At 40.9% G+C, this 24,906-nt stretch overlaps 1 protein-coding gene across 1 annotated transcript in view; it reads left to right on the forward strand.

Annotated features, from left to right (window-relative positions):
- The window catches only part of lekr1 (Leucine-, glutamate- and lysine-rich protein 1), an 85,456-nt gene that overhangs the window by 22,900 nt on the left and 37,650 nt on the right, over nucleotides 1-24,906 (forward strand). The window contains exons 4-5 of the mRNA XM_085130351.1: nucleotides 14,423-14,500; nucleotides 17,151-17,314. Of these exons, the coding sequence (XP_084986477.1) occupies nucleotides 14,423-14,500; nucleotides 17,151-17,314 (242 nt within the window). The remainder of the gene's footprint in view (nucleotides 1-14,422; nucleotides 14,501-17,150; nucleotides 17,315-24,906) is intronic.

Raw genomic sequence — 24,906 nt, forward strand, 5'->3', positions numbered from 1 at the left:
ATGATGCAAGGGAGGACAGAGGCTATTTCTGGATCAGGATGTGTGGAGGTGTTTGTTGGACAAAAGATATCCCTGCAGGTTTTGGAGCTTTGCAGTGTTGCTGCTTGACTGACAGCTTTTATCTAATTACCCTGTGAGCACTGATGAAATTTCTCCTTTTTTCTGTATTAGAAGAAAAGCAGTTTGCTCTGAAGCATGCTCTACCAGTGCAAAATGCTTACAGGTGGCTGTCCAAGACCCTCAGATTTAAAGAGGAAAGATGATATTCAGTACTCACTGTCATGCGTTGGCACTGAACACTCACACGGAAGGAAGTTGATAGACAGCTTTCTCCATTAAAACCAGCTTTCTCGGCCCATCATTTATTGCTGTGCCTCTACCCGCCTACACATGTACTGTATCAGCTGCATGCAACAGGCTCCGGCATGTTTCCAGAGGGCTGTTGACAGCTATTCTGGGAAATGTAAGTGCACACCAGTAGTGGAGTTGCTTATGCTGCTCATAAATGTATAGCAGAGGGATCATAGTTTGCAATTATTATAAAGACATACTCTATATTAGTTTTAGCTAATATTAATCCCTAGTGCATATGTGTGTGTGTGTCTGTGCTGCAGAATCATGAAGACGATGGTAAATTTGCTGTTGCCATTTAATTTTTTTTCCCACTTAGTATGCTCAAGTTCAGGAAAAGTTGACATCATGGAGTTAGGGAAAGTCGTTTTTTGTGTGTGTTTGCACTTATCCGTAATATGGTGCACACACTCACTCACACACAAACAAACAAACAGGTGGTTAAGACTCCTGCTGGCTTACTTACATCAGCCTTCACATTTTTGGTAATCAAATAGCAGGCGTCCGCGAACAATCAACCATCAAAGGCTTGCTTACGTTGCTGCGTTTATGGGAAATATGTAGAAAATGCTTTTAATGTTGTGACTCATGAGAAAGCTACGAACAGCCCAAACTATTAGAAGTCTGTGCTGCTAAAAAACAAAACAAAACAAAAATGACACGGTTCTAAAGCAACTCGCCCTGTAAGTGACTGACACACACACCTGCACGTACACCTTGCAAACCACAAATTACCGGTTTACACTATTAAATTTGAGAGGATGTTGTGGATCAACAGAGTTAAAGGGTCGTTCATTAAAACACACGCTGACAATAAAAATAATTCTACATTAGCTCAGTTGGAAGCCATTTAAATAAAGGCCCTCCCAGGAGTTTTCCCTTGATTGACATTTTCTCTTTGTTGGCCTGTTTGGATGAGACATCTTGTACCTATTACTCAAGCATGAGTTTTGATGACTTCATGTAGTTCTTGGTAATAATGCTGTAGCATTGCTCCACCCACCTTCTGCATGATCAGATGCAGAAAGTGGAAATGTGTGGTTGTTCTGCAAGAGCCTCTTTCGAGCCAAGATCTACTTTTAAAGTCTCCCAGTATCTGTCAGCCCAAACCACGTTTTTCATGTGTACACAACACACAAGATAGTTCTTTAAATGAGAAAAGTGGAAACCTGTTTATCTCCTAGTCAGTAGGAGCTGACTGGAAGCCTTGGGCAAGCCATAAGGTGGCTTTGTCACGAGGTCACACACAGCATAAATAGGATGATCTATATTACTACAGTCACACCAGAGGAAATAGTGAGACAGCAGCCTGATGAAAGTTATTGTGACTGTGCACAATGAATTTGCAAACTTGCTGCAAAAGAAATGCATCAAAGGTGGGGACAAGATTTGCGACCACTTTCAGTTAGTTGCCGTATTTAAAGTTAATGTGTCAAGATGGTGAAGTTGGCAATTACATGTAATCTGTGATAATACCCAGTTAACTGTGATAAATCCATGAAAGTTGCAAATCTCTTGCCGTCTACAACAGATTTGTAGATGGAAAGTCTGTAACATTAAACAGAAGTTTAAAATTGACTATATACATTCATTGTTCAGACAGAATCTCATAGACCTGAAACAGAAACTCCTCCACGAATAGTTGCTGCAGGACGGCAATTTACGGCTGACTCCGACTGATTGCAGTGTCTCAGCTGTCTGTCAACAATCCCCTTGATCGAAGTTTCGATCGCAGGACCAATTGGACACAGCTACATGTGATCATTTGCAGAATAGAAAAAAAAAAAGAGTACCATCACCTGGCAACCAAAAGTTTATCCTAGTAACAAGGAGGTTATCATGCTGTTTTTGCTCTAGTGTGACTGAACCACAAAGTGGTGTCAAGTTTATTTTCTGCAGGGGGATGGTTTTGTTCCTGAACTCTCCATTCAAAAAGGTGTTGCCCTAGATTTGATGTTATTGTCATTTAGCAGCGTAAGAATATCTGTGTCAGCAGCAGAGATAACAAAATGGAAAAGTGATATTACTTTGGAAGCAATGCAACCTACAGTTTCACCAAATGACAAACAAACACACCTAGCTGGTCACAGTGTTGGATGAAAAGTCAGTAAAGCACTTATCAGATTCTGACTAAATGATGTCAGAGCTCTGCCTGCATGTCAAGAAAGTTTCTGAGATCACACCATTCCAGCCTTCTTGACATCAGATGTAGCTTGCTTTTAATCTTGTTGACTAAACCAATCACTGTGATGACATATTTATCATTGCCTTGCAGCTCTAAATTAAACTCCTTGAGCAAGTCATTGAGATCTGTCAGGAACACTAAATCCAAAAGCTACTGCTGAATATTCTACGTTTGGAAAGCTTCAGAAGATTTAGGATTTCAGGCAGTAATTTGGTGAATCTTGCCAGAAATTTAACTCTGCTTAGCCGCCTAATGCCTGTGTGCTGCAAAATAACCTTCTCTGGATGGCTCCTGGCCTGAATGGATTACATAATCTTTGCTACAACATCCATCATCTCTGTCATATTTAAAATGTTTGCCCTAAAGTGTTTACTCGTGAATTATACAATGATAATTAGGGAAGTCTGGAAAAGATTCACTTTGTTTATACAAAGCATTGAACCCACCAGTGCAACCTGGCATCACTGATGGAGATTAGCTTAAACTGAAGAGAAAAACCACTCGGTGGATTTCTCCTCAGCATCCTTTGCCTTTCCCTCATTGGTTTGTAACACTTTCTCAAGATAGTTGTATGTCTTTGGAACCACGATTTCCCTTTTGTTGTCAAAGTAACAGAAGAGCATGTTTATTCTACATTCTTTTAAACAGCTTTAACATCCTTGAAAGACTTTTTGTCCGTTTGGAAAAATGTGACTGATGCAATAAAATGTCATCATGTCAGCCTGACCCTTGGCAGTGGGTCTGGTAAAAACTGAGTGTTGCTTACGAAGCTTTCCATTCCTATACTTTTGGAGTGCATTAAGTTGTTTTGCACTTTTTAGAAATGCCAAACCTACTTTCCTTCCATTGCTATGCCAAACTGGCATTGCATATAAAACACATGAGCTTTGAAAGTTTTACATTTATTTTTGTGGATTCCATATTTGTTTGTCTACTTAGCTACCTAAATAGTTGACTGTGGACATCAATCAACCTGTCAAATTTAACACCGTAAATGAACTAAAGTGTACACACAGAAAACCACTAATAACTTTTTATCTTGTAGCTCTGGGTGGAGTACACGGTTCATGAAATCTGAGAATCAATACCGTATTTTTTGGACTATAAGGTGCACTAGTCAGGAGCCTCGTGGAGTAATCTGGGTCCAAAACTCCATCCGCTTCAGGTCCCAAAGTCACTGCGACATCACTGAGAGTTGAAAACTGTCTAAATAATTTCATCTTTAACAAAATGATCAGCGTTGCTGCTTTACCAGGTGTAACAATTAAGTTTAACATCCAGGCATCAATGAAAACAGAATTTATTAAATTTCACAGTTAGAAGTTAGCAGGAAGTTAGCTCGCTAGTTTTCACCTAAACATGATATAGCATGTTCTGACTGAGAGATTTCTGAACAAATTAAAATGTACAGCTCTGCTACCACTTCCAACATAAATGAAGGCAGAAAACTAAACAGCAGTGACGTTTGTAGGGTTACTGAAGTTGCACTAGCTGTTAAATAAAGCGACCCACCTATGTTAGTATAACATAAACACAGTGAAGCTGGAGGATGAATGCTAACCTTTTTCCACTCGTGAGGGTTCCCGATGGTTAAATGGACAAATGCAAATGCATGGGAGAATGCTGTAAACGGACCAAACTTCAGTCAGGAGAACAACTGAGATAATCCATCCACAATACGAGGTTAGTCATTAATATACTGCAACAACATGGGAATAGAGCAGCTGCGAGAGAATTCAACATTAATGAATCAATGGTACGGAAGTGGAGGAAGCAAGAAGAAGGAGTTGAGTAAATTTTATCTTATCTGACTGTTTTGTTTCGCTTAATGCGCCTTATGTATGAAAACAGACCCGTTCATTAACAGTGCACCTTATAATCCGCTGCGCCTTATGGTCCGAAAAAAATACGGTACTCATACCAGTGCTGACCAGTAGAGCACCTTTGGGATGTGAAGGAACGGGAGATTGTCATCATGGATGTGCAGCTGACAAATCTGTATCAGCTCTGTGATGCTATCATGTCGATATGGACCAAAATGGCTGATTTCTAGGACCTTGCTAAATTTGTGCCACAAAGAACTGAGGCACACTGGGAATTTATTATACTGAACGATTTCATTTTAAACGTTCAGATCAAATAATGGATAGTGACTGTATATACTGTATATACTGTAGTACTGTATAGTGTAAACAGAGTGTAGTACATGAGTGAAGTACATGTTCTCCCTGGTACTCTGGCTTCCGCCCACAGTTCAAATACATGCTTGTTAGGTTAACTGGTCATTTTAAATTGGCCTTAGGTGAATGTGAATGCTTGATTTACTGCTCAGTACCTATTAAGTACCCACTGGGAACATTGCAAATACTATCTGGCAAAAACAATAATTAGTATATTAGAATAATATAAGGAAATACCAAGAAATTACAATATACAGTAGGAATGCCAAAGTCTGGTTTAAGCTTCCAATATAGGTTGGTTAATGACGGATATTTTACTGTAATTTACAGTTTGTGTGTGTATGTGCGTGTGTGTGTGTGTGTGTGTGTGTATGTGTGTATACACCAAAGCCGTTGTGCTCATATGGCGAGCTGGGTTTTAGGGTGTCCGTATGTTGTTATTTGTGTGATAGACTGGTGAGCCAATCCCCAATCTGGTGTAAAGCTGATTATCTCTCTCTCTCATACGCCGTCTCTTCATGGAGCCAAAAACACATGTACACAACACACACAAACAAAAGCACACACAGTCGGAGACTAAGGGCCAAGGGCAGGTCAGGACGTCAAAGTTCAGACAGAGGTAATGACACAGTGAGAGGCCAGCATGGGCCCACAGCAAGGGAGTCTCTTTCTTTTTATACAGATATGAACGAATGTTTCATGCCAGGAGGGTACTGCCTCTGTTTTAATACTGTTTTTCTTCTTGAGCCAGAACATAGACACGATCAGACCTCCCTGAACTGGCCTTCCTACTCCCACATACACACAAACTGAAACCAAACTCTCACACAGGTTTTTCTTTGCTTCTTTTGATAATCTGTCAGCTGTCTGGTCTTGTGTTGATCTGACAGGATAGGAGATTTCTGTGTGTGTGTGTGTGTGTGTGTGTGTGTGTGTGTGTGTGTGTGTGTGTGTGTGTGTGTGTGTGTGTGTGAGTGCACATTCAGTGGGAGAACCTGACTGGTAACGTTACAAAAATAACCAAAAAATAAACCCCACCCCCTTACACAAGCTAAACCTAACCGAAAATGTCACCTGTCTGACCTCGAGTGTTTTTTAACGACACGTGTGTTTGAATGCGTGCTGTCTGTGTAACAAGCGTGTGACAGAAAAAAGAAAGGTGAGAAAAACCGTCATGTGCGCAGTGCAATTAAACCTGGTTTTAAAATGTCACCTGCTACTCGAGTTCAAGCGCAAACAAGCTGGAGATGTTTTGGTGTTGATGAGAAGATTAAAAAGACAGAAAGGGAAAGAGATAAGTGCCGTTTTTAGGTCATATTAGAAACCAGAAAAGCGCGTCATATCCAGCTTTCACCCAACGATGTCTCACATCGTCTGTGGACTTCTACTTTTTATGTTCCTACAATCTACTTCTATCATTCAGACGAAGACTGCAGCATTTTTACCTCTTGTCCTTGGGACCACATGCTGAGGCAATGTTCCACATTTTTATTGGCTCTAGTTTAAAAAAATAAACACATTTCGGTCTCACAATAAAAAGCAGCTCAAAGAGATCTACAGATGCATCACCACCAAAACCCAAAGCTGATTACAGTCAAAAGTTTTTTAGCAGTTAAAAAAACAGTTAAAAAAAGGAATACATGACTGGAACAAGACTGCATAAAGCCCTAAAAACAAACTTCAGCTTCCGTTACGTGCGATGTGCTTACTTAGTGATTGAGTTGGGGAAACTGCTACCGTGCATCGTTTGTGTTAGTCTTTGTTTAGTTTAGTTGTGCTTGCCACACAAGCATACTCTTTGCCCCACATTTAGTGTGTTAAAGCTCACCTTAAGCACCTTATTTCAGTTGTAAGGTTTTATCAGGACATGATAATGAAAAGATCATCTGGAACTACTATCTCAGATGATCAACAACAAGTGAGATTTTTTAGTTTTAATTAATCGGCCCCAAAATGCAGAGTCAATGGAGACAGTCAGTTACCTTTAGCAGCAATAACGACGTAAATCTTTTCTGTGTGACTCAATCAGTGTCTTACATTGTTGTGGTGAGTGTTTTGTTTTGGACAGCTTTTCTTCATTGAAATTTTGTTAATGCGATGCTCTGCTGGGTTGCTGGAAACCCTTCCACAAAAGCTATACTGGTCTTTTTCCAGTTGTACCTTCAAGAACTTTTAGCGTGATAGCTGAGCATTGTAGAGTCTGAGATGTAGCTCTTGGGTTGTTGCAGTTTCTCTGAGCATTGCACGGTCTGACTTTCAGATGAGTTTGCTGGGACCTCAATTCCTGGTAACTGTCTAGAGTGTTTTCCACTTGTGGATAATCTCTCACTGTCGAACGATTTATACTTCCATACGTTTGGAAATGGCCTTGTAACACTTCCCAGATTGTTAGGCAAAACGTCTGCTTTCATAGAGGTGCTCACAAATGCTGATGATCAGTTAATCAAGTTACATTTGATTAACATTGCTTTGCTATTAATTCTTGTGGAAGCGTTTCTTTTTAAGAGCTATTAACAACCAGTTGATTTTTCACTATGTCCTGATATGTAGAGCCTTAGAATTGAAAGAGTGTGTACTTTCTCTAATTCAGATTACATACAGCTGATTGCAACTTTATTAATGTTCAAAATTGAACCTTTAAGGGCAGTCTTACAGTCCAGTACACGTTCTTGATAGGCAGGAATGCTGAGCGGGCAGTCAAGGAGGCTATGTACGTGAAAAGACAATGACCATCTCTGAATCGAGGAGGGGTGCTAAGGGTACATCTTACACCATCTTACAATGCTGTGATTGCAGCCATTCCCCAATTCTCTGTGAATGGCACTCATGGCCCCTGATTAATGATCAGTAGTCTTTGATCAATGGGCTTTGATCAGTGGTTGTCGATCAGTGGTCATGACAATTTGCATATTAATGATCAAGAAACTGACCTCCCCGTCCATTGTTCCTTCAGTGGTGCTAGTTTCAGTCATTATGCAATGTACTGTTTATAAGATTGGGGAAACCTGCAGTCAGCTGAGAATGACGAAGTCACTTGGATAAGTGACGAAACGTTTTCCCACGGAAAACGCTACGTCGAGATGAACAGAATCTTTTAGGCATTTCCTTACCTGGAAGACTGAGCATGCATCAAGACTTATAGTTGTTACATATGATTTTTAAAGCAGATGCAAACCTGTTTATGTAACAGAGTTAATTCTTGTTGAAGTTAAGATAAAAGCCACCATCTGGTGCCTGACTTGCAGTTGCACTGAACTGCAGTTCTACAAAAGAAACATTTACACTCTGTGATTGTTTGCCTAAAAAAATCTAGCTTTTTCAAGTCTGTTTGTACAGAGGTTGGACCCAGTCAGGTGGTACACTAGTTTGTGTCACTTTGCTGATCTGAAAGAGTTAAGAGAACATAAGGGAACTGAAAAGTTCATCGCTGTATTTGAGGCAAAAATAGATTTGAGGATGGCTCATACAAAGGGGTTCCCTTTGTATGAGTCACTGATGAATAGGTATGGACGGACAAAGGTTACCTCACTGAAGACAGGTTGATATTGCTTGTGTGCGAGCATTGAAAGGACTGTCTGGGGTTTTTTATGCTCTGCTTGCTTCTTCTTGGCTGACTTGTCTCATTCTTGATTCAAATGCAGTGTTTTGATGTGAGTCTGTGTATACGTCAGTGCCCAACTGCGTGTACAGTGTATTTGCCTTCACCTGAGCCTGCGTGTATGCGGACAAGCCTGCATATACTTGTATGTACCTGCAATTGAGAGAATAATTACACTTCCACTCAGTAACAGAAATTAGACTTGGCAGTTATGAAGAATGAATCATAAACATGTGGGAGACATGCACGCACATGCACACACACACATATTCTATCTCACACATACACTCACTCTCTCTCTCACACTCACTCACACACACACACACACACACACACACATATATATATATATATATATATATATATATATATACACACACACACACTCCTGGGGCTGGATTACAATAATGATAAGACGACTTGCAGGTGGCAGAATGGGAGTGAAGGGGAGACAAATGATGGATGGCAAATAAAAAAGGGATCCATTTGTAACAAGGAAGTATTTTGTGGGAAATTAGTTATGTGCTCACTCATGTGGTTTTATTTCAATTCCTTGTTTCCAGTGGCAACCACAGAAACAATACACAAATCCACCGTTTGCCCACACATATGTGTTAGGTAATATGCCGAGCCGTAATGTACAGAGTCAAGAAGCGCTCGCAGCCAGCATGTGAGGTATTAGCAGCGATCCAAGCTGAGGTTCACATTACCACATCAAACAGTCTCTCTGTGTCTCCGCTTTGTCTGTGCTGTGTACATATTAGTTACACATTAGAGCTCTCAACTTTAGAGGACCTTTGTGCGGCTCTAACGTGGGCTTCAATTTATTGTGGGGCTCATGACAACACGATAAACAAAAAACAACTATATTACTGTGCGGTTCCTTGTGTCAGCGGCGCAGCCTCCTTCGCACAGACACACAATGACAAGTTTATCTGGTAATCAACAAATCCTTGTTGAAGCAGTAGCATAGCAACACACACACAAGTGAAACAAAGGGATGCTGTTTTTGAGAACTGAAATATACAAGCTGGAAAAACAAATGCATTTTCATTTCCTATGAGTTAATTCTATTAACTTCAAAATGATGTACTTGATTTGTGATTTCTACTTGTGTGTTTGTGCGTGTGTGAGTGACTGTGTGTGTGACTCAATGTGTGAGTGCATATGAGAGTGTTTTGATGATAGCAATCACTGTTATGGCGTCCCTGACATGGTTACCAGATAAACGGAAAGCAAAATATATACGGACAGGTGTTCACACACATACATACACACAGCCTTTTCCAGTAAGGGATTATGGTTAGCTGATAAAGTATTGACAGAAGCTGATTGACAGACCTTATTAAAGAGCTGTTAGTTATTACTGAAGCATTTACCTGGCTGCTGACAGGACACTGTTGTGTTTTTTAGCTTTGAAAACATGGAAAAGCTGAAAATGAATTGTGTGTGTGACTTTGTGTGTGTTACACTCCTTTTTTGCTCAAAGTAAAATGGCTTTGTGCTTTGAATGTCCTGCCATGCTGTTGATCAAAACAGTCTTTCAACTCACAAAAACACACAGTCACACACACACACAGACACGCAAACGCACACAGTGGGTGAACAGATGACACTTTGATATGGGAAAGCTTTTATGTCACTTTCAGTGACGACAGAAAATACCACTTACGCAAATAAAGTAAATATGAGGCCAAATCCACGCTGACATGCACTCATTTCACCTCGGCCGCTGTCAAAAGGCCTGCAGCCATAAGTTCTGGAAAATTCATTTGAAAATTATGGCTCTAATCTGATTAACTCTTGTGGTTAAACAGGGGATCACACCAGATTATTTTGTCTTTTTTTATTCCGTTGTGAGGACATCAGTGATGATTAGCTTGAAAACAAAGGTTGAGCTTGTAGAAAAAGGACAGCAGATAAAACAGCAAATGTAATAATCACACAATTCACCCGTCAAACAAAAGAGGCAGTGAAAAATGATAAAGTCTGGCCTAAAGGTCATAAATATCGCAATTACATGTTTCACTGAAATCAGGGTTGAAAAGACAAAGTGACTGTGAACATTTTGTACAGTCAGCTGCTGAAAATAAGCCTGCTGGATTATAAGTTTAGCTTTGTGATGCTGCCCTTCAAACAAACCTCCAAAAACACAGAAGAGCGCAAACTTGTAAACTGTCTGACACATACACGCCCCAAAACGGAAAACATTTGATTTGGTTGGACACGGTAACGCCGCGGCTGAGATCAGCATTGTTGATGTGTGTGGCTGACTGACTGTGTTTGGCGTGTCCTGTGAGTGTGCGTGACACGTCTCGATGATGCGCTTGATTTAGTCTGCCGGTTTGGGGTACTCTAATCCGCCACGCACTCGCTGGTACTACCTAGTTATTCCACTGACAGCTACTGCCTTGGGAACAGGAGCTGGAGCTCACGCATGCAAAGTACTCACAAATTTGTACACACAGGCAAAATTGGGACACACACACACTTCTTGAGGCACCGTTCATTCTGATCTCGCTTTGGGACTACTGGAGACAGATGGGTGAACAGTGGGAGTCTGGGCTGCCATCACTCCAAGAGCAAAGGCACGCAGGCATAAATACACACATTTTATATAGAAAGGATCACAGACTTGGTCAGAAAGTGGCACACATACAAACAAACGGGCTAAAATACTCAAGGAAACGGCTAACTCACACAATCTCACATACACACGCAACACGCTGGCTAAGCCACAGTCACACGCATACTTATTTAGTTGTAAACACTGTCTCAGAATTAAACACTGCTTCTTCTTCTTCAAACACACACACACACACATGCACACACACACACACACACACACTGGAAGAAACATGCATAGCTTCATCTATTCTCACACATCGAGAGAACAGTTAGCTTTTACTTGAAGAATTTTAAGCAGATATGTTACACAAGAGAACCAGAGCTGGTTTAATTGTGCGAGCAAAACATGAGCTTTTAGTTAGGTGACAACTGATTGCCCTTTTGATCAGAATCAGAATCGGCTTTATTGGCCAAGTAAGTGTGTATACAAGGAATTGGGCTCTGATTTTGTTGAGCTAAACACAATAAACAAATGTTTTCGTGTGTTTGCTGTCACAGGGGTGTTATCCTGGGCCAATCTGTACAATATGTACAGCACATAGGCACAAGCACATGTAGGGCTAACAATTCACAGGTCATGTAAATTACTTACAGAGTTTGATATATTTCAGATCAGTCTCCACCACAGATATCAGACAGTCCACATACAGCATACCTCATAACATATAGACATTTTAATAAGGAGAGATCATTATCATTTTTCTATTTTCTTCTTCTATGTGTTACTCCATTTCACCACTTAGAGAACCATGAGTATTGACGTTTCTTTCTCATCTAGTTCCCCTCATAAAATTTTTTTTCCCACCAAAGCACAAAAGCATGGAAGAGGATTAGGGCCTATTATTACTGTATTATGCATTACTCACTATAAGTGTATAATTCAAAGGTTGTCCAAATAAATTGGGTGGGGTTCGCCTTTCATGATGCACTGCTCAAAGTTTGACCCTGCGTGCCTGTATATTATCAATAGCACTCACTCTTTCCCATTACCACACCCATAGCTTGGTAATAAACAATAAAGCAAGTAAAGGTCATTATATTACTGTAAAACATATACTGGGCAGTATGTAGTTGCTTGATTTTACTACTAATAGCGGTAAATGTCCCGTAAACAAAGATAATGTTGATGTATAAATTCATCTCTTCCCAGAGACTTTCTTTGCACAGGGTCTCTAAACAGCTTACTTCACCTTTGTTTCTAGAGCAGAAAAATCCCCTGCCGAGTTCATAACATGTCACTCAAATTGCACTTCTTGATTAAGCTTCATGATTATTGTCTGTCTGGTTTTGTCTAGTCTGCCATGCATAACTCTGAGTGCTTATTATGTTTATTCTTCCTGCTCTCAGTGGTTATTTGCGGTGTTTTAGGAAAGAACGGGATGTTTTGTTCCTGCTTCCTAACTGTCCAGGTCACACAGTCTCACTCATTATGGGTCTCTGATTGGGGTTGATTACAGAAACATGTCAGATTTGATTGCTTCTGTCTGGGAAATGTACGATGAGAGACGTGTTCAGGAGTAGTCGAGAACATATCATAACCCTTAGCTTCCTTGTGTCTTTTTTTTAACCAAACTGTGGAAGCATTACTGATAACGGAGCAGATTTTTTTTTGTTGTGCAGCCGTTGTTAGACGTGTAAAACTATTCATTCCACTCAGCACAGTGCGTTCACTGAGTACCTGCTTCAGCTAAAGAACAGGTATCCATATATGCACATACTTTGGCAAATTCTTAAATTCAATTCGTAAATGTTACGTTTACACATTTCATCTTACACTTTGATAGATATCTATGCATGTGTATAGGTATGCATTATAAGTGAAGGTATAAGCGGCGCCCTGCAGCAAATGCTTTTAACCTTGGCTAATATATGTCTGTAAGCCATTAATAAAGTGGCTCTTCTCACTTTAAAAGGAGATGGATGCTGCCTTTGTTTGACGCTGTTACTGTCGTTCATCCATCCATTCTCACAGGCCACACTGGGAGCTTTGCCACGGCTAAAATAGAGAGACAGACAACCACAAACTCACATCCTAGTACAGGCCAGCTCCACCTACAGAGACACAGGACACTGACCAAGAGGTAAACCAAAGCTGCTGGAAGTTTATGCATGAAACGCACTTGTAGTCAGTCATTTTTAAAGAATTCTTGGGAGGTAATTAGATGAATCATCATGATCACACCAAAAACACACCTGGAGCTGTGGTTAGAAGTTCCTCATGGGATAATATTTCATCTAATCCAACTGTCCCTTGGTCGTATTTCTGTATATGATATGGCCTACTTTCACTTCACTGTTAATGGCTCTGTCACAGTTTGAGTAAAAGTAGGACAGGAACCTGCTTGTGAGTACCTGCGACATATTGCTGTTGGAGACTGATTGCAAGTAGTTGCAGATTGAGGTTGCAACACCCTCAACCTCTGGACAACCACTTTTGATCGCAAGGCTATTGCACAGGTTGTCTGGTGGGAGGCAATCGGTCTGCTTACTATTGTATTACTATTGGGGCGATCGTGGCTATTGGGGCGATCGTGGCTCAAGAGTTGGGAGTTCGCCTTGTAATCGGAAGGTTGCCGGTTCGAGCCCCGGCTTGGTCAGTCTCGGTCGTTGTGTCCTTGGGCAAGACACTTCACCCGTTGCCTACTGGTGGTGGTCAGAGGGCCCGGTGGCGCCAGTGTCCGGCAGCCTCGCCTCTGTCAGTGCGCCCCAGGGTGGCTGTGGCTACAATGTAGCTTGCCATCACCAGTGTGTGAATGGGTGGATGACTGGATATGTAAAGCGCTTTGGGGTCCTTAGGGACTAGTAAGGCGCTATATAAATACAGGCCATTTACCATTTTACTATTGTGACACACAATACTGTACCTACAGAGGCAGATTTCTAACACATCGGATTGCACTCAGTTTGAGCCAGTGTGTACCACTGAGCACAATTCATGTGCAGTTCCTCTTTTTAATAAGGTACTTGATTCAACTAGATGACAACTGGTTGTGTTTTGTTTATATTTTTATATAAAATGAAAGTTGCCAATCGCCTATGACATTTTGCAGTTAAATCATTATCCTGCAGCAACTTTGTTACTATTGTGAAGGAATTTTTGTTTAAGTCTACGAGGCTCTGAGTGTAAGAAGTCTGAGTTTCAGTTCACATGTGAATTTGTGTGTGTGTTAACACCAACAGAATTGCAATTTTTTTTTACTTATCTCAGTTAACCATGAATCATTAACAAGTTACATATAATTGCGAACTTGACCCCATGCAGTTACAAACTGATAGCAGACTGGCATTTTATTGTAATTTTATTGCGAGCTTGGTGCACAGTCTTTTTGAAGACAGCAATAATACACCAATAAGTTCATTGCACATAGTCACAATAATTGTTGCCATTGATCACTACTTGAATGGGAAACATTTTTCAGGGAAGTCTCATTAAAATGACAGATTTTCTGTAATTCTGTACTTTTTCTTCTTCCTCTACAGACTGGCAATAACAGCTGCCAAGAAAGAGGAGGCAGAGCAGATACTTGGGAAAGAGAAGCAGCAAGTTGAAATTCACAGGTAAATTTATGACCAGGAAAAAGTAAAATGGCATGCGGATGGGGGAATACGGTTATGTGTTAAGGATTTTGTAAAGAAGCCAAAAACAGCTTGAAAGTTTCATTTTCATCCTGTTGGTGTGCGCCACCCAGCTTGGCTGTTTAGTTCTGGACAAAATACATGACAGGGAAGTCCAGGGCAGATGGGAAACAACTGTGTGAGATGATAGCAGGAGGACAATAAAATAGAGAGTGGGAAAACAGAAGAGAGAAGGTTAATTCAGTTGACCCAGTGGTTAATTCCAGGAAATAGAAAAAGAGGATGGAAAAGACATGAGCAGCTAATGACAGGACAGAAGCAGATGAAAGAGGTGAAGAGGTAGAGAGTGGGAGAAAGGATATGAGAAACACCGAAAGCTGCTAAATGAGTAAACCAGTATGGGGAACGAACATGTGCAGTCTCTTTCTCTGAGTCTCAATTTTTCCACTGTTTTAGGACTGATCACCAATGACAGATCTGGCCCATATCTGTTCCTCCATTTGGTCCTGTCAGCTTCGTGATTTATATCATCTGACATTATAAAACTGGCTCTCGTGACAAGCAGTGCCCGTACTCCCCTCACCCTGCACGCACACATGCACACTCTGAGGCACTGCAGACCAGCTCAAGGTCTGCCCTCTCGTCCCGTCTTGTCTCGTTTCGTCAGAGACTCTGTTCATTTTTTTATCACCTTAAACCACAAACCCCAAATAAGCAAAAACAACCACTCAACCCTGCAGAGCTCTCAAAAACAGTCCCATCATATTGCTCGTAAAACCCAGCCATGCTCATAATGTTAGCTTGTTACTGTGTATGTCTACCTGTGTGCGCCTCCATGTGTGTTCCTGTGTCTGGATTGTGTGCTTCCACATCTATGAGTATGCAGGAAAATAGGAAACTGTTCGGCATCCTCTCACCCACAAAAGTGGGCTCGGAATAACAGAATGTTCTATTCCATTGCTCTAGTTTTCCATGCTTTACATTGGTCTGTGTGTCTGCCTGAGTTTGTGTGCGTGTGTGTGTGTTTGTATCCGTATGCAGATGTGAGTGAGGGCTAGTGATCTTTCATGTTTCTCAAAGTGCTTTTCGTCTGAACATATTTCTTTAAGAGTGAGAGAGATTTTGGTGAGGAAGAAGGCAGAACACCAAAAGACACTTTGTTTTTTTGTGGTTTTTATCCTCAGTCGCCTGCTGTCATTTATTTAGCTTCTGATTTTTGAAACTTTTACGTTTCTCCATTATTTTCCCACTAATTTATTACCTGCCCTACATTGCCTACATCTGTAGTGACAAAGCAAGACCAAAGAATTTAAGCAATGTTCAGTCCATGAGTCAAAATTTAGGAGAAATCTATTTGCACTCTGCCTCGATTTCCTCCTTTCTGTATATATTGTCTGCATCTCCTTCTATTCTTTGTCGTGTCCTCACTTGTTATGGGTGTAGCTTCTGTCTTTCTAGTTTCCAGACAGACTGCCAGCCCTGTTATACTTTTGCTTTTGTTTTCATGATATTTTACCAGCAAAAAAGCTGCAATTCTAAGTTTATCTCTGTCTGCTGAGTCCTGCACTCTGGGTCCACTTTCTGCCTGTCACACGCTCCATTTCACATGACACTTTAAGATAAACGTAGCTCTTTTTTCACACAAATTATTGTTTTATCCTATCAAATTAACAATGCCCACATGTGCCCACATGTGCCAGCCAGGTTAACATTTGGTGTGAGCTTTACTGACCTCTCAAAGTTCCCCGTAAAGTGTTGTTAAGTGTCAACTAGCAGTGTGCCAACTAGAGGGGGTGAAAATGGTACTATTGTTATTGATACTGCTGCAATTGAGTGTCTTGTATAATAGCAATTTTTAGTATTGATTAGTATCCTTTTTTTTTTTAATCCCTACCAGTCAGCCTAAATTGTTTCTCCCTGGAGCAAGTGTAGAAGGTTTCTAGTAACCGATAGCATACAGTATTGTTAGGAATATCAGCTGAATGAGAGAAGAAGATTTAGCTAAGCTCTCTTACTGAACTGGAACAGACAAAGTTGCTAATAATGGACTAACATCACTTTAACTTTACCTCTAAGACATCACCCCAATGTTCAAAGGCATCTGAATAGCTGTTTTAAACACTTTAAAAATGAAACTAGAATTTCTTAGTTTCAACATTTGTTTTGCTGTTTTATACTATTTTCAATTAAAATTAATGTTTACATAATGTGTAATTGATATTTTCTTTTACAGTTTTCTTTCAAAAATATTACATCTGGTTTTCACAGTGTGTTATTTGTTTCACACCAGAACAACGCCACACTTTGCTTCTCTCTTTATCACATTGATAAACTCCAGTGGAGTAACAGCCTTAGTATTTGTAAAGGAAAGGGAGAAAGAATTTCCGCTCTTAGTTTGCAATACAAAACAATGATCTTTCCAGGCAGCACCATTAAAAGTTAATGTGTGATTCGCACACAGCGCCCGTATCTTTATACAGGGCGCTCTATTTAGAGGTTCAGATATTATAATCAAATGTGTCAAAGCAATGAAGTATTGTAAATTTATTTTTTAAAAATCAAAGGCTTTTCTGGAAATTGTAAAATCTAAACTATTTCAAGCTGTCAGTTTGTGTGTGTTTGTGTGTTTCAGAGGTGCTTGTGTGCGGCAGCATCAGGCCCTGCGAGCAACTCTGTCTTTGCTCCGCTCCTCTGGCAGCGCGCTCACAGATGTACGGGGTTTCCTCAGCCAACTGACAAGGGCCTGGCAGGCCTTCAGGTCTCAGATAATGCAGCACAACACACAGGTGTACTCAGGTAATACAGACTGTGCATGCACACACACAACACACACACACACACTAGTTCAAAAGAGTGTAAGAGAAACAAAGGTTTATATGTATGAGAGTCATTTACAGGACAGTAAAGCAGAGCATGTGTTTTTGTAGAGTGCTAAAGTGGACATGAAAGAGGCAGAAAGAGTTGAGCAAATAATCTCTCAACAGGAATAAATATTAGTTTAACTGTGCCGTCGACTCTTTTAGTTCTGAGAGCAGCTCCCACAATGAATGGATCGCAATATGTGTGCGTGTCTGTGTGTTTATAGTTAATACACAAACTCTAACAATCTTTAAAGAGAGGTTAGACAGGATGAAATGTGTGTGCACGTCTTTATGGGTTCATGTGCCTAAAGTCTGTAAACCGATGAACCTCCTGCGATAAAATTTAAATAGATGTAAGCAAGTGAAGCAAGACTGCAGGCAGGCATGTGTTTGTGCGTTTTGTGTGTGTTCTGCACTGACAGTAAATGCCTGAAGGAGAGTTAACCTCCGGCTCACCTCATGGGTGGGTCGTTTTCTCTGTGCTGCACGTTCCAAACAGCTGCGAAGTGTAAGCATGTATGTGTGTGTTTATAGCGAAGAGAAAAAAGAGAGAAGGGGTTTGATGCAGGAAGTCAAAGAAAGTGGTCTACTGTCTGTATTGATGTCGTGTGAGTGTGTTTGCTCAGTGACGTGTTCGTGAAAACAGCTGCTGCACGAACCAACGGATATAATAAACTACACACTGAAGAATGCACGCACCCACCCCCATGTGGGTTCGTATACACAGTACATATGTTCAATGAAAGCAAATCTTCTGTAAAACAAATATAGAAACCTAATGTCGACGAGGCATTCTCTATTTGTTTTTCTCATCTTTAAAAACAATTTTTGGGTTTCTGAATATACCAATGCTACAATTTTATACTTTGTACACAGGCTTACAGATGGGCCGGCCCCTCCCAGGGAAACTTTGTTTGCTAGGCAAAGACATGCATATTTACTAGCTGGTTGCTGGAAGTTGTTGAATGTCGTCATGTGAAATCCGCTGCAAATAAGGTGCTGCACCCAAAACTTCCTTGTGTTTGTTTTGGTCGAAAGCATATTACTGCATAGTCCGCAGTAGTTTGGATGGAAGACGCGAACTTGAAAATTAGCCACCAAGCAGTAGTGAAACTACTACATTTGCCTTCAAAGTAAAGTTGCTCCTTTTGAAACGTGTTGGTTGCCTTTTACTTTAAAGGCAAACATTCATCCACTTCAGGGCCACTTTTCCTAGTTTCACTACTGCTTGGCGAGAAGTGTGTTCTTCTACAAAAAGTACGAGCAGCCTGCTAGTAAAGCAGGAAGCTCTGTATACCAGTGGTTCCCAACCCCCGGTACTAGTTTTATTTTGTTGTATTTATCTGCGACACCTTAAAGGCCGGTCCGTGAAAATATTGTTGGGCATAAACCGGTCCGTGGCACAAAAAAGGTTGGGGACCACTGCTATATACCACTCACATAGTGACTGCCAGCAATTCCAGCAACTACTCCCTTCCCTCACCCCTAACCAATGATAGCAGATGGCTTCCGCTCCCTGAGTCTTGTACTGCCGGATGGTTCTTGCTGTAAAAAGGGATGTTTTTCTTCCCAAGTGCTTTCTCATAAGGGGTCATCTGATTGTTGGTGTTTTCTCTTAACTTATCAAATAAAGTGGCTTGAGGCAACTGTTGTGGTGATTTGGCGCTACATAAATAAAACTGAATTGAAAGTAGTTGCTGTACCAGTAATTGGCAACACTATTTCTCCAAGCAGCCAGTGGTTGTCAGGGGATGCCCAACTGGTCTCTAGACCTGTATGACTGCGACTTCAGCAATCGATTTCACAGACAGCCAGCAACAAATTAGCAACTGGTAGGGGGGGTAGACATTTTTCCTTAAAACCAACCTCGGGGGTTGCTGACTGGTCTTAAGGCCTGTGTGAATGGGGCCTAAAGCTACAGCTTGTAGTCACCATGAGTCCCCTCTTACCTTACATAATCTAATCCTAATAGTTATACATATGAGTGTCGGTTCAGTTTAGTGACTAAAGTTCACCAGTTGCTGTATGTTTTGGTTTTGTGTAGTTTAAATTTAACACTAGTATTGTGTCTGTTGTGTCTTGTTACAAAAGCTCAAAATAGGTTACCATGCTGCGCATTATAGTCAAACTGATAATGTGCATAAGAAAGGCTTTTAACATCTTTATCTGCAACGTTTGATTGACAAGCAAAAATCCCATAATTATTCAGCTAGTTCTGGCTCGTTCCAACACCAGCTGGTTAATCAGTGACATGTTTTTAGCCCTACTGTGATACAATTACTGTAATTTCAAAACTGAACCACAAACCCTTTGCCAGTCACCTGAATGCGACTGCAAACTGATATGGGCGTTTGTCGGCTTTTAAACTGTGCTACTTGTCTGTCAGCATTCTGTGGTTAGCGCTGAACAGCAGACGAGCGGAGCAGGTGAGGTGGGGAAGAAGGAGCAGAGGGAAACATAAGGAGGTTGCCCCATGTGAATAGATAAATGTGGTTTATGGTTAGGTGGAAGAGAGGAGGGAGGAGAAGCCTTGAGGGGTGTGGAATTTTACAGAGAAAGCAAGATAGAGACACACAGTGAGATTGGAGGAAGATGAAGACGCGATTAATCCAACTTTACTTTTGTGCAAATGTCAGCAGTTGACTTGTATGACTTGACAGTTAGAGGCGATGGACCCAGAGGTTTGAATGTGTGGGATTTTGGTGGAAACAGACTCGAGTGTCATGTGACTAAGCGTGACTAAAGACACACAAATGTGCGTGCATGCTTGTGAGCATGTGTGCGGGTGTGTGTGACCGATCCGTGAACCACATATATCTGCCAACACCGTGGGCCATCCCAACACTCTATAGTATCTATTTCCCTGGGAGCCAACTTTCTACATGTGTGAGTTGATACTGATTGGAGGAATATAAAAACATCAAATATATGTTCACACAGCTTAGCAAATACTGCCTCCACATCTGTCTGTTTCCATTTCTCAGTCGCTCCAAAGCATTTTAATGTAAACATGGATAAGAATTGTATTGGGGTATAATCAGCTAAAGGTTTATGAATTCCTGTAGGGAGGTATTCAGGTAAAGCTGGTTTCTAAAAGACAACTACAATGCAGTAATAAGCCGTTATTACTGAGCAATTTTCCCTTCATAGCACTTACTTTCTCTGAGAACGTGTAGTGCGCTCCTTGGTGTTCTAGTTAGGTAAAAATAATTTCGAGGTAGGAACAGTAAACTCCTTCAGGGGTCTGCTGTGCAGCACTTACATCAGATTTTTTCCCCTGAAGCTGCTGTGGTTCAGAAGGTGGTATGCTTTTATTATGCATAATAAACTAGGCAGACACACAAAAATGCATGTGGTATGCTTGAGAATGTGATGTTATAGTAATGTAGACTCCAGTGTGTAAAAATTCCAGTGTGTGCGTGTGTAACTGTAAAGGTAGCTCCAATTTTGCAAGATCTTAATGTTGCCTTGACTCCTGTAGTGTAGGTTACTGTAACCTAGCTACGTTATGGGAGTCGGCTAGTTATTAGTGGCGTTGTTTGTTTCAGTCCATCCACAGCTTTAGCCTCAGGCTGCGGCAGTTGCTGCATGTTTGCAAAAGCAGTTGTAAACTGCTGTTTATGTAAATCACATGTAAAAGATGTTGATGCTTTGCCAAAGATAATCTGTAGTTTGACACCCCCCCCCCTCCCCCCCTTATCTCCCTCTGAAGGGAGCGGGCATGCAATCGGTTTCATTTGGTTGCTTGTCTGCCTGTTTGTTAGCAGTCGAGCATTTTAAGATATCATTTGTCAAATTGCTGATTTAATTGTGGTGAAAATCACTTCCAGGTCAAGATCACAACAAATGTCTAAATCAGTTAAAACTTACTATATTGCCCACATTTTTTTATGGATTGTTTTCAAAGTTCACAACAATATACTCGGCCTTGGGAGACTAATTTCAAAAAACCATAATCAAGCAATATGTCATGTGGCATGGAGAGATGTGGGTAACGTGCATACGATGCCCTATGACCCACAAAGCAAACTGAAATCATCATATTGCCATAAAACATCATAAATAAAACATAAAAGTTTTAGTTTAGCCCCTGCACTCTCTCAGTGATTTACCACAGTTTATTCTGCAGTTAGATTAGTCAAACTGTAGCTTTGTTTTTTGTCCTGTAACATATTTTCCCCTCCATGGAGTAAATCTTATTCTTGGTGTTTTTAGAGTGCTTTGAGTTCATAGCGTTGTGTTTGTGGTCCTAAGAGTTCTTATGTTTTCTGGATTGACTTTCTGATCTCCCCTGGTATTGGGTTTGAATTATTTGCAGAGCTGTACTCACTCAAAGAAAATCTTGGTCAGCTGAAATGTCCCAACACTTCAACCAATGCGTTTTTCACAGGGAGGCGTTACCTCAACATTAAAGCTACCGCAGTGTGTGGTGCGCACTCTACCTCCAAGCCATATTACAGCAAAAGAATAATAATTAGGTATAAAAAGCCAGTATACGCTCACTGAATGATTTGACCTCATCACTTTATACTTAAATGTTAGCAGCAGACTCCGAAGTGACCCGTGCCCACCTGCCAATATTGATGCAATTTTCTGAAATTAGAAATATATCAGCTGTTGATCTGAACAGGACAGTTGAGCTTAATGTTAACAAGCCTCATGTCCCAGGGGGAAAAACAAAATCATGATATAATTTTTCCATTTAAATCAGAAGAGGCTTCAGATCCAGCTTGGTCTAAGGGTGGAGCTGCTGCTGCTGCTCACAGAAGCTGTAGCTGGATGCAATTGTCATCTAAACCTATAATTAAACCAAACATATAGACATATGCCAATTCCATCATGTTGACACTCAAGCCTCAAGCCCTAAACACAGCCTAACAAAGACAAGTTAGTTCACTGCTCTTGGATGCTCTTCCTTGTTGGTTGTTGAGCTGTTATATGCAAACCGCCGCAAAGTTTCCAGTTGACTACTTGGCCATCTTACTTAACAGAATGGAGCCACATTAACGACTTCTTTGACATTGTTGTTTGCAGCCAAGCAAATGTCGAGAACACATAAACACTAAATACACTGGACCTGGCAGTTTGCGTTAGGTTGGGCGAGTCCAAAGTTGCTGAGGACTGAGGAGTTCTCACATGTTGTCTCGTCCTCCCTTTGCCAAAAATAACAAAACAAATGCTTTTCTCCCTAAACAAAACATCAATGATCGTCCAATCTGGAAGGATGTGGTCAGATGAGAACATATCAACCAAACAATCGATCCAGCCCCACATAACTGGTCAAAGGGAAGAAGTTGTTTATTAAAGTATTGGCACTCAAAAGCAGTCATGTACTGCTCTGTGGTGTATTATAGAGTAAATAAAATGTTCTGTGACTGCAGCACAGCACAAAGTACTACCCCAGTGACAATACAGCGAGGCTATTCTAAAATGTCTGTGGCCAGCTGCTAGTAAGTTGCTGTAATTTTTACAGCCACCTTGTTACACTGTGTGTGTCTTTTTGTTAGCAGCGAGGACACAATAGAAGAGCTGCAGAGAAAGTCAGACCAGCTGGTTCGCTGTCATCGCAAAACCTTTCTGCTCCATCAAGTATTTATACAGCTATTGCTGTTTGGACACGACTGCTGCTGCAGTGTTTATTTGCGAGTCTTTCTGTGCGAGCCTTTTGTCGGGGCTCGTGTTTCTGTGTGTTCGCTGCTTTTCACGCACACACTTCTTGCCTTTGCTGTGTGTGTGCGCGCGCGTCCTTCTGAGCGTGTAGCTGTGCCGCTTTACCCTGGCAGACCTTGTCATGTCACAGTGACCAGAAAGCAATTATCAGTGTATTGCCAGTTGGAGAAGGACCTCCTACACTCCCCTTTTCCTGCTGAAAGAGCGAGCGAAAGAAAGGGGGAATGGAAGTTAGAGCCAAGATAAGAAACAAAGAGACACAGAAAGAGAGGAAGCTGGATGAAAAAAAAGACTGAGAGAAGAGAGACAGTGAAGGGAAGAGTGAAAAGAGAGAAAACAAGAGAGGGAGAAAGCAAAGAAAACAAAGACGGGAGCAGGAGAATGTCAGGCTGACATTGCTGGATGGGTTTGAGAGCTCTCCAGGCCTGCAGCCACGATGCCCTGCCGTAACAACGCGTTATGTGGCAACGCAACAAAAATGCTATAAAGCTCCACTTCTCCGGCATGATTTCAAAACATCATAAATAACTTGAACTCAATTATGTTTCTACACATTTCTTCATACTGCAGCAGGTATTACAACCTGCAGGAGCTGCTTTTTTATTTTTAAATTTTTGAATATGTAGTACTTATGTAATGTACTAAATTTCCTAATATTAAATTAGGTTTGCTTTAAAGGTGACTCTCGTTGTTAACAATAAATAGCCACACACCACAAAAGAAGTAACAATATAAGCTTTTTTATCATAGTTATCTGACAAATATTACAATTCATGTTTCTAGACAACCATAAAATTTCAGTTTATGCTTTTATTTCCACCGGGATTGATTATTGCAGAGCCACAGAAACTAACAGTAGTTCATGCTAATAGCCCTCAGGGTTTAACTTAGTGAACAAAGCATTAAAAATCTACAGTTAAGTCCAAAAGTTTTTGTACAGTAACACTTCTTTTGTAGTTTTGAATAAATGGACAATTGACTGACAAGCAGTTTGTATTAGTTTAGACAACCTAACGTTACTTTAAATATAAAGATCATTTTTGACAGTTTTATAGAAGTCTTTTACAGTCAATTACTCCTTAAAGTCTTGAACTCATGATCACAAAATGCTGTGTTTCCTCCCTTGAGATGCTCTGCCAGGCCTTTACTTCAGCCGCCTCCAGTTACTGCTTGTTTGGGTGTCTCTCTGCGTTCAGTTTTGTCTCCGGTAATTCAAAAACATGCGCTATCGGGAGATAAAATGACTGACTTGGCCAATGAAGAATATCCCGTCTTTGCGTCGAGAAATTCTCGGGTTGCTTTTGCGGCACGCTTTGGATCATTATCTATTTGCACTGTGAAACTGAGTCTGATCAGTTTTGTAGCATTTCTCTGAATATGAGCTGAGAGTATTGCTCTATACACTTTACAGTTCATCCTGCTGCTTCTATCAGCAGAACCATCATCGATAAACACTGGTGGCCCACTTCCACTGGCAGCTGTACATGCCCGTGCTTGCTGATTATGCAATTTATGATTGCAAGCCTTTGTCATTTTATACATATTTAGCTGAAGACGAGGGCTGGTATGCAAATATTTACACTTATGACAGCTACATGCACATGGTTTTTCCAGTGAAAACAGTGGCATGTTATTCACTATTCAGAGTCGAAGCATAAGTGCTTTTCTCTTGCATGAGAGCCACTCTAGCATGGAGAAAGAAGTCCAGCGCTGCAGTGTTACAAGCTGTTGGCCTGACATAAAGTCTAAATATCTCAGTCAGCCATTTCCTCCATGTCCGTTTTTAATACATGTATTCAGTGGCCTGGAAACCGGCAGAATAATGATTGCCCCCCATACCTGTGCAGCACGCATCTA

This window comes from Neolamprologus multifasciatus, chromosome 14, assembly GCF_963576455.1.
Source record: "Neolamprologus multifasciatus chromosome 14, fNeoMul1.2, whole genome shotgun sequence".
Taxonomy (NCBI): Eukaryota; Metazoa; Chordata; class Actinopteri; order Cichliformes; family Cichlidae; genus Neolamprologus; species Neolamprologus multifasciatus.